General features: G+C 40.7%; 2 protein-coding genes across 3 annotated transcripts; both read right to left on the bottom strand.

Moving 5' to 3' along the window:
• Positions 1-862: 862 nt before the first annotated feature.
• LOC134195601 (uncharacterized) lies at positions 863-2,677 on the bottom strand. Of its 2 annotated transcripts, XM_062664651.1 has the most exons (6): positions 2,285-2,677; positions 2,087-2,189; positions 1,779-2,017; positions 1,654-1,713; positions 1,509-1,595; positions 863-1,442 (listed from the first exon to the last, which is right to left on the bottom strand). In XM_062664651.1, exons 3-6 carry the CDS (start codon positions 1,955-1,957, stop codon positions 1,082-1,084), a joined length of 687 nt encoding a protein of 228 aa, XP_062520635.1. In that variant the 5' UTR covers positions 1,958-2,017; positions 2,087-2,189; positions 2,285-2,677; the 3' UTR covers positions 863-1,081. The 2 variants fall into 2 exon arrangements, with proteins under 2 accessions (XP_062520635.1, XP_062520634.1); XM_062664650.1 differs by having other exon boundaries at positions 2,087-2,677.
• Positions 2,678-5,796: 3,119 nt separating this feature from the next.
• LOC134195530 (uncharacterized) lies at positions 5,797-8,660 on the bottom strand. Its single transcript, XM_062664565.1, has 7 exons — positions 8,552-8,660; positions 7,655-7,732; positions 7,534-7,593; positions 7,380-7,472; positions 6,902-7,320; positions 6,500-6,843; positions 5,797-6,073 (listed from the first exon to the last, which is right to left on the bottom strand). The coding sequence occupies exons 2-7, from the start codon at positions 7,723-7,725 to the stop codon at positions 6,014-6,016; spliced, it is 1,047 nt and encodes a 348-aa protein (XP_062520549.1). The 5' UTR covers positions 7,726-7,732; positions 8,552-8,660; the 3' UTR covers positions 5,797-6,013.
• Positions 8,661-10,045: the final 1,385 nt, after the last annotated feature.

Genomic DNA, 10,045 nt, shown 5'->3' with positions numbered 1-10,045 from the left:
TAATTACTTGTGTATTATCTTATTATATGTGGCATTAGTTATATATAGGCTTTACCCTTTACACCAGCTGTTTGGTTTTTGTAGGAGGAATGCATGTCTAGAAGACCACACCTACACACTGACCAACCTAGGTCTACTAGGGTTTAGGGTTTTAAGAATCTTGCAGTATCATCGAGCTCGCTGGGCTCTAAAACTTGGAAGACTTGCAGTCTAATTGTTTTGGGTGCCATGTGTGTGTGTGTGTGTGTGAGTGTGTGTGTGTGTGTGTGTGTGTGTGTGCGTGCGTGCGTGCGTGTGTGCGCGTTTGGTTTTCTATTCATCATTTTGTTTTTGTCTCTCTAAATTTTGCGCGTGTGCATGTGTTCGGTCATGCAAACTCGGCCGCACTTACGTCTGCATGTGTATTTGTATTTGTATTTGTATTTGTGCGTATTTGTCCGTCTGTTTGTTCATCTGCTTGTCTAATTTCTTACTAATCGTTCTACTGACGGTCTGGTTTTTGTTACACACACACACACACACACACACACACACACACACACACACACACACACACACACACACACACACACACACACACACACACACACACACACACACACACACACACACACACACACACACACACACACACACACACACACACACACACACACACACACACACACACACACACACACACACACACACACACACACACACACACACACACACACACACACACACACACACACACACACACACACACACACACACACACACACACACACACACACACACGCACACGCACGCAGTGAGACAATTATACACCATCTATTTACAATATACCGCAACAATATCAATGCAATCAATTGTGTTTTCGCAACGAAGTTCAACATAATTTGCGTACATCACTAATGTGTCTGGTAATAAATTTTTGTATGTAATACAATTAAAGTTTACAAATTTTACTAGGGTTCACAAACACATACTGCAAGTATACGAATATACAACATCCAAAACAATACGCAATCTTTAAATTGCATCTATAAACGTATAAAAATTATCAATAACTGTATCTCTACTGTCAAGAAGTTAAGTTCTAAAGTCGTCGTAGTATACCAGAAAATCCCTTTCCAACATCAACAGAGTCTGACCAAAACGTGATGACCAATTCTGACTCTCCTGCTCGCAAATCCTTGGGTAATATTCGTCGAGTCGCCCTTCTGCCTCGACCGCAGAATACACGCGACTTTCCCTTCTGATCGATGACATTCAGTTCTAGGTAATCTCGGTCGTGACTCTGTGGAGCGCGTTCGCAATCTTTGAAGGAAGAGAGACCGTTTGAAGGATCACCCGAACGTTCATCGAAGTCGATGCTGTAAAACTTGACTTTGACTCTTGTTTCTATTTTAAAGTGGTATTCACAGACGGTATTTGTGTGGTAGCCGCTACTTCCAAATCTGTCACAAGCAATATGCTCTGGATAAAGATCTATTATACTTATTGATATAAATTAATCTTCTTACAGATCTGTAGAATTGAGAACTTGGTATTCGTTTGAAAGAGCTCTCCGCATGTTGGCTAGCGGTTTTCCCTTTTTAAGACTAACATTTCTAAAAGATATGATAGAGTAACAAAACGCAATTTGAAAAAGTAAGATGACTCTCAAACCCAAAGGCTCCAAAAGGCGCCCAATCCACTTTCTTTTCAACTCGATAACACTGCACATAACTGAGAACAAAGAAACGCATGTAAACCATGCAACCGCAACTATAGAACCGATAGTATAGACCGACCTTCCACCACCTGAGCTAGCTGCAGCGCTTCTTCGCATAAGCACTAAACTCAACTGCAAGATACCAGCAATAGCCACAATGAACATGACCGTCGACCGAAAGATGAGCAACAAACTTATGACTACTAAGTCGGCTCTCCAGCAAGATATATGAAAAACCACACTGTGCCCAAAATACATCTGTTTGGGTGAAAATGACGTCAACGCCTATCCAACAAGTGATAGGGCGTGCATCATCGCCTTCACACACAACATCCTCGTTCCAAACATACATTTCATTCTCTCTAAATAAAAGCAAAGGTAAATGACCTGAAACCATCTCCCATTGTGAAATCGCAAACTGTCCCTTCTCTTGAGTCTGTTGTTATACACGCCACACTTTACTAACACCGACATGTAGGCGTTTGCCTCTCTTGATATAGGAGTGTTACAGAGCAATACCGAGAAGACAACATGTACAATGTGATAAACATGCACAAAATCTAGAAAGGGTTTGATGTGGTTTACCTCGTTTTGCCCCTATTTACGACCGTCTGCATGTTTACGCATATAGTGATTACACGAAGTTCCTCTCCATAGGAGCGGCAATCATTGGAATGTGATGGGTGGTATGACACGTTTTAGGAAACAAGAGCAACAGGTCGAGATAGTGTAGGAACTCGACCACGTCCGGAGCCGCTGGTACCGTGCAAATAGCAAACCGCATGCAACAGGTGACCTTTGCCATCACAGATGGAAGAACGATTGACACAAGTAACCATCTCTTTGAAATGTACTAGGACCGTCGACGTCGTTAAATCGCAGTCCTGCATGGCGTTCGAGCTTCGATTCCTCCGTGAGTCGGTATACAATGGATCATAGATAACACAGAGTGGTGCAGAGCTATAGAGGCGGCTGTCGTTCGTGTAGAAGAGTGTTCGGTCTGCAAATTATGCGTCGCCGCTGCATTGACGCAAGACTGCCTACGCACCGCCCCATCTGATTGACAATCACGTGCATGTGAGCACCATCGTTTGCACGCGTCTCAATCAGGTAGAGTGTGTCGCTTAGATTGTGCGTACGTACTCTAGGCGTTTTGTATCTAGCTAGACTAACTAGAGACAATACAAGAATGCAGACACTAACAGCTACGGTCATTTATTTAGAATCAGGGGCGTAGCGTAATCTCTAGAAATGGGGGGATAAACTTTATGATGCTACGGGGCACACCTACTTTTATAGACACACCCACTTCTGTTGGCTTCTGCTATAGTAATTGACTGATACAGTAGAATCAGTAACAGATCCAGACTGAAAAAGGGTAATGTGTGTACAGCTTTGGTCCTCACACGTATTTACAGATTACAAAATTAATTAATGTTACATGTGTACGTGTGTGTGTGTGTGTGTGTGTGTGTGTGTGTGTGTGTGTGTGTGTGTGTGTGTGTTTGTGTGTGTGTGTGTGTGTGTGTGTGTGTGTGTGTGTGTGCGTGTGTGTGTGTGTGTGCGTGTGTGTGTGAGTGTGTGTGTGTGTGTGTGTGCGTGTGTGTGTGCGTGTGTGTGTGTGTGTGTGTGTGTGTGTGTGTGTGCGTGCGTGCGTGTGTGTGTAAATGGATAGAGATGAGACATCCTGGAAGTCAGAACCCCTATAGCGTCTATTCAACACCACGTCTACCGCAACTGAAATTTCAAAATTGAGGATTCTACTACCTCTTTATGAGACGAACCATGAATTACAAAGAAAGTCGACAGAACTAGCTCAATCTATGTGCATACATGAGTTATAGGTGTCAAAATTGACTGTAGAAGAAGCGGTTCAACTGTCTACTAGACACCATTCTATCAGAATGTCTCTAGGAGTTCCGTTTTGTTTCATATCCAAGTACACCATAAAAATTGTTTCTTATTTTTATTAATTAAACAGAAATTACCTTATTAAGTTAACTAATCAATGCTGAAGACGTCATGGTTTGTTCAATCCTAGCCTGATAGTCTACCCAGAAACAGGTTCATGTAAATTTCATTTATGGCTTTGTAGATCCTACACAGATTTTGCTGTTAGCTATGGGGCGTGCCTAATGAGACGAAAAATCTTGTATCCGCGTCTACTAGTGTGCGTGCATGCGTGCGTGCAAGTGTGTGTGCGCGCCCTTGACCCCATGCATGTGTGTGAGTTTTTGTGATTGTTTGTTGTAACTACTAAAATTACGTCGTTTTCAAAAGCAGCTGTCATTAGAATAGTATGCATGTAACTCGTTGTTAATAATATCGATGACCACAAGCATGTAATTGTATATATAGATGTGCCAATGACGCAACAACACTTCAGCCTTGCCTGCATGTTGATTTCCTGTGACTCTAACTATAGATAGTCTATACATACCCAAGATTATTTGTTTGGAATGTCTTTACGCATCTTTACTAAAGTCCGTTCAAAAGCGGGTGGGAGGCATGGTTAGAGAGATTAACGGCGGAGACTCAAGGAGCAACACTGCTGCATGATCAAGCACTAGATATAGTTACCACGTACTACAGTGACTTTCACTTACAGTATCTTCTCCAGTTCGTTGATGCAGCTATACTATAAATGTCCGATGGTATTGTAGAACTAACAAACAATAATTACACTCGTTAGCTTTACAAACAAGTAAGTGAGATATTTCAAACAGCGATTTAAAAGATCTGGTAGACGACAAAATGATAACAATGACTTATTAATTAAAATTAGATACAAACAAGTCTAGATCCTGTCGGTATTCTTTTTCGCAAGCATCTAAGGCGTTCGTATAGTTGCAGGAAGCCTAGACTAGCGGATCGATGACGGGTTGTTCTGTCTAGCGAACAGGCTCCACCGAGTCACGTGCGAGCAAGTACTAAATGCGTAGGTGCTCTACACTTCCTGAGATCTGAAATGTTTTCTACGCCTCTATACATTCTTTGAACAGACTCGCAATCTATAATAAGTAATAGGAGTGGCAAATAACATCCGACATGCAGAGTCTACCCATTAAAACGTATACGCCCTTACTTGCTTAGCCCCACCTCTAACCGCTCCCACATCATTCGTCGGATCCCATTTCTAGACTGTAGAATCGTACAGTTAATCTCAAATTCACAACATTAGTATTAATTAAAATTACTCTTACACTAAAATACTGAAATTCAAAAACATGTAAAAACAACATTTGACAATTTTGTATATTTACAATTATTGCAGCAGTTCAAGGCTCCATTTATATAACTGCAACAACGACTAGCTGGTAACAGTCGTATCTCTAGCATAGGATTCAAGTTAGTAAGGTAGTGTTGCGTGGAGTGCGAGAAGACTAGGATACAACTCGCGCTTCAAACGTCTAGCCACGCGAGACTAACTCTAGAGTTAGTAAAACTAAAGAAATTAATTTTAGCTATTTACATCGCATAAGTGTAAGCATAATATCTTAGCTAGGCAACCTCTACAACGTCATTTGATTTTGCATGGCACTATAGTCACGGCACGCGGCACCTATACCTAGCTTTAATTAACACACATGACAGCAAGTGCGTTGACTGTTGTTTCTGAATCTCTACTTTCAGATGGTGCTAAAGACCCAGAAAACAGCAATTTTAGAAAGTGACTTTAAATAAAAAGGACAAGACGATGTCCTAGCTAGACACTGTAGAATACGCTTGTAACTGTATCGAGTGCTGCACGTGACACGCACACTATATCTAGCCGGTGTACAAAAGTGTAAACAACAGTAACGGTGTGAACTCGCCCTTACAATAAACCATTATCGGCACTGTGTGTCTATATGCATGTGTACAGTAACAGCGCCAGTTTCTTCGGAGGCGTGGTTTGAAATCCTCTCCTGTCACCAACATGACTGCGTGAAACCATGATGTACCACAGACTTACAAGTAGTACAGTACAGTATATATCTGTAGTCGAGTAGCTGACACCAGTAACGTGCGCTATCTTAGTTAGGATTACATTCAACAAATCAGATCTAGAGAACTGTTGCCTAGAGCAAAACGTCAGTTGAAGCGTGGTGAACTCGTGTGGCCATCTCTATTTGTATAATTGACGTTCACTGAATTCTAAAAGTTCTAGAGAAAATGTTTCTAATTAACATCACTATTTGTCTACTTTGGTCACGTGACAACCTTCAGTCAATACATAGAATACTTGTTTGTATATAGCAATACTAAAGTTATGGGTAAATTTGATTTACAACTTGTATGTCCGTATTTTCTTCTTTTACTTTTACTTCTCACTTAGTGGTAGAAACTTTCAGTGTGTGTGCTCAGAGATAACGGTTCACTATTCGCTGTCTCCTGCAAATAAAAATATGTGCAATTGACTATAGATATTTGGACAGGAACTCAACATAGACAGAAACTTAAAAAACCTTGTTTTATAATTTAGATATTGCAAGTAAGCTTGTTTAATGAAATTTTAATAATTAATATTTTTGTTAAATCTCATTTTGGTTTTAAAAGGTTTATAAAGTAAATATAATTATAGGTCTAAAACGAATTGGTGATAAATAGATATTAGATTGCAGTTCGGGAGGCAAACAGGAGCAGACAAAGAGCGTGCAGGATAAACAAAAACAGACAAACAAACGAACAGACAGAGAGACAAACAGATAGACAGACAGGCAGATAGACAGACAGACAGATCACACAAGCAGGCAGACACACACAAACAAGCAAACAAACAAATAAACAAGCTGCACTCCAACTGTTTGTCTTGTCAACCTCAAAAGTGGCTATTGTCTTTTCTGTTTTTGGCTCCGGTGTTGTTGTTCCTATTGCAGAATCTGTAGGATACATCATTTGACAAGCTGCATTCGTACTCCTGGTTATAACCGATGCGGATTTCCTGTCCGTTTCATCCATTGCTTGAGAATGGTTGCCAGTAACTATTTGGTCATCCTTCAACGGCGGGAAGTTCTCGTTTCCAGCTATAGGACAAGACTGATTGATCAACCATTCCATTAGCAGTTCCATTTCACGTGGTTCGTCCGTATTCCCATCAATTTTTTTGTCGTCTAATAAAGACATATTTAGTCGATCCATAGATTCGTCCAATGCTCTCCAGGCTAAGAACAAAAATGCAATAAGGCAAGAAAGACGATAAAGTCTTACCAGGTAACTTACTTATATTGCCAATATCGCCGCGTGGTCCAAATTTCTCATTGGGAAGGTCGTTTCGATTGGGTCTTTTCCGTAAGTTGAGAAAATATCCATCAAATCCTTCACCGGAATAGGAAGCGTCCGACCAGAACGTTATTATGAGATGATTGTTTGGTACGTTGTCTTCTCGTATTCTTCGATTAATTTCCTTTTGCGGACGTCCACAAAACACGTTGTTTGGATGGTTGATGTTCAGAGATATGAAGTCTCTGTCTTTGAATTCGGCCCGACTGACGGCTTTGCACACTTGAAGGCGACCGTTGCCGTTTTTGTCGTTAACGCCGTTGTCGAGATGAATTTTCGTGAACTTCAGCTTGCTGGTTTTGCTGACGGTGAAGTGATATTCACATACGGTGTTCATTGGATATCCATCGCGTTTAAAGCTGCACAGAGAGATATTAGACGCAAACGTTCAATCTCTAAATGAGTAGCACAAACGTACAGCTCTCTAGAACTAATTCTTTGATACACATTAGACAAAGGTATGATGGGTGACATTTGGGCACCTTTCTTTGTAATCGTCCTAGCTACCAATCTACAGAAAAACAGATCTAGACTAACCGACCGTGTTTCGATTCATTGCCAACCCGTTTCACCTGAGCTCTGGAGTAAGAGTTTTTTCAGTATGCATCGTCACCTTGAAGCACTGGACATAACTGAAACGATTTAGACACGTCAATTAAACACGCCAACATGCACATGCCCATTACACTATACTTCTTGCCGCCAGTAGGACACACGAGAGCAAAAACGGTCGCCAAAAGTAACGCCATTTCTTTGAAAGCCATTTTGTAACTAGATAACACAAGTTTAACACAATTGTTAGTAAAACACAAACATTACCGATCACAAAATATGATTAGAAAGACAAGTGGCATATGACTTCACCTTCGCGTCATCTACCAAAGCCACTAGGGTCGTTTGACTCTCTACTAGTCCTACAATTTCCGGTTGTGCAATTTGCGTTTACGCGTTTCTAGCCAAGTTCAGTTAGGTAACAGGCAGTCGTCACCGTCTGCTGTTTGTGTTGTCATGTGATAATCAGTTCTCACTGTGCGACCAATCACGCTACTAGCACATTCCAGGCGCCACTCGATGTCGTCACCCGCAAAGAAAGCGGACGAGGAGACGAAATCTGAGCTAACCACTTGAAAACACGTATTTAGGGCTTTATCGGTGTCCTATTTAGGCAATAGTTAGGTCGCACAAACACGCCAGACGTGCGAGACAAGATTGCAACGATACTATCGCTATTGGACGTCCAGCTGTCGTTCTTCCTTATCTGGCGCCGAATCGTTGGCATCTAGTCTGAGTCGTACGCTGTGGCATCGAGTATTGCCCGTTGCGGACATTCCACGAGAGTAGGGCTTCTCCGAATGGTCATGGTGTGGCATGCCGTCCAACATGCAAAAGGTCCAACACTACAGTAATCGGAAAGTATCCGCTCTCTTCCTGATACAAACAGCACATGCCAATTCAACTACCAAAAGCTACACATCTAGCTCTAGCTGTATGGCTACTCCAATCTAGGGAGTGCGAGTCGGAAGTTGTAGTCTAGCATGTTTCTAGCTCAACGGGGCAGATGTCTATCCCTATCACCCTACTCATACTTACCGTTAGTAAAGCCGCTGTCCTCTGACCTGGAAGACCTCTGGTGGAAATGAGAGAATCCAAGATACTGAACGGAAACCAAACATGCGTTTGTTCTATTAGTGACGTGCGCCACATCCTGAAGAGACGCCGCCCATAAGTCTATAGCGTGCTATACCCGGACATCGAATACTTGGCAACAGAGTCGTTTTTAGATTTTTCGAAGCTACCGCAACTATGGACACCCTTGGTATAACGTCTGTAAAACTGTGCAAATTAATCCATCCATTAATTATTTAATAAAATAATTAAATTGCTGTAAAAATTAACTGCTAGATTAGGCTACTTTGCATAAATTATTAGGCTGTTGTGTATTCTGTACCTCTCGCTTGTGTACGCAATTTTTTCCATAAAATAAAATTATTCGTAGGCTAATGTTTGTCTTTGCACAAGCATAAAGGGCAGCGTGTCTTAAAAATAGAAAACGTAAAATTTTATGACGTAACCAAACACGCCCACTTTATTAATTAAATACATAATTTTATACAATCATGCGCAACTGAACAATGAGAAAATGGCAAATGCATCTGCAAAATGTCACATTGTGAGAAAAGTGTGCGTATACATGTAAAACACTAAGTAGATCTAACTATAAGCATGTGAGATAACAACGGTACCGAGCTACATACAAACAAATATACAAGTACTTTGTCACAGTCGGTAAATACACGTCAAAAGCTGGTCAACACGTACTCAGATACGTAGCCAGTGTACCTTCTTCAGACAGTTTGCAGTTCTGGTTACAACGTCATTATGAAACTTGCTCTGTAGTTTAGTAATAATTTCATTTGCGAACAGGGTCTTACCACTCTACGTGTGTCAAATATGATAATATAGCCTAATTGATATTATCACACTTCCTGAAATCTGTGGCTGACAATAGACTTAACTATTGCTGCTGCGAAGGACCATGACAATTAAGTAATTTATTAAGTTATGGTTTGTTGGGCACAGCAGACATTTTATTGTTAACTGTTTTAGATTGATTGCTGTGCTAACGTGTGCTTGTAACATACTTTAGCTGGCATGGTTGCCTATAACTTATCTTTTTTCTTTCTCTCTTTGCACTTTACAGAATCACTGTGTGCAATCTATAATTCCAAGCAGACAATTTTTTCAAAAAAATTACTTTTACCATTGAAATGCCGCAATAGCACAAACTTTGGCTATGTATATGTATATAGACGACTAATAAATTACCTATTTCTCATTTGAATCTACAAATAACAGACATCGATTACGTCTGAGATGCAAAAACAAATAATTTCTCATTTCGAATCTACAGCTAATTGTGCATAAACATCGATTATGTCTGAGATGCGAAAAGTCATCTTAGAATATTAGGATAAACTTATCTTTAAAGCCTACTAGATAAAGTTTGACGATGAATGAATGAATGAATGGCACCATCTGTCTCAAACGTTTCTTCCAGCCACTTTAAGAGGGATTGGTCCATCC

This window comes from Corticium candelabrum, chromosome 20, assembly GCF_963422355.1.
Source record: "Corticium candelabrum chromosome 20, ooCorCand1.1, whole genome shotgun sequence".
NCBI classification, from domain to species: Eukaryota; Metazoa; Porifera; class Homoscleromorpha; order Homosclerophorida; family Plakinidae; genus Corticium; species Corticium candelabrum.
The sequence above is the reverse complement of the archived record's forward strand: the minus strand, read 5'-3'. Positions and strand labels throughout refer to the sequence as shown.

Bases quoted from the DNA above. Each gene is read 5' to 3' on its own strand.
- LOC134195601 (XM_062664650.1), bottom strand. From the start codon at position 1,957: ATGTATTTTGGGCACAGTGTGGTTTTTCATATATCTTGCTGGAGAGCC. The intron at 1,596-1,653 runs GTTTGAGAGTCA...CATATCTTTTAG, and splicing joins GCGCCTTTTGGAGCCTTTGG to AAATGTTAGTCTTAAAAAGG. The intron at 1,443-1,508 runs GTAAGAAGATTA...TGCTTGTGACAG, and splicing joins GTTCTCAATTCTACAGATCT to ATTTGGAAGTAGCGGCTACC.
- LOC134195530 (XM_062664565.1), bottom strand. From the start codon at position 7,725: ATGGCTTTCAAAGAAATGGCGTTACTTTTGGCGACCGTTTTTGCTCTC. The intron at 7,321-7,379 runs GTACGTTTGTGC...CTCTCTGTGCAG, and splicing joins AGAATTAGTTCTAGAGAGCT to CTTTAAACGCGATGGATATC. The intron at 6,074-6,499 runs GTTGACAAGACA...TTTTATTTGCAG, and splicing joins AGACAATAGCCACTTTTGAG to GAGACAGCGAATAGTGAACC.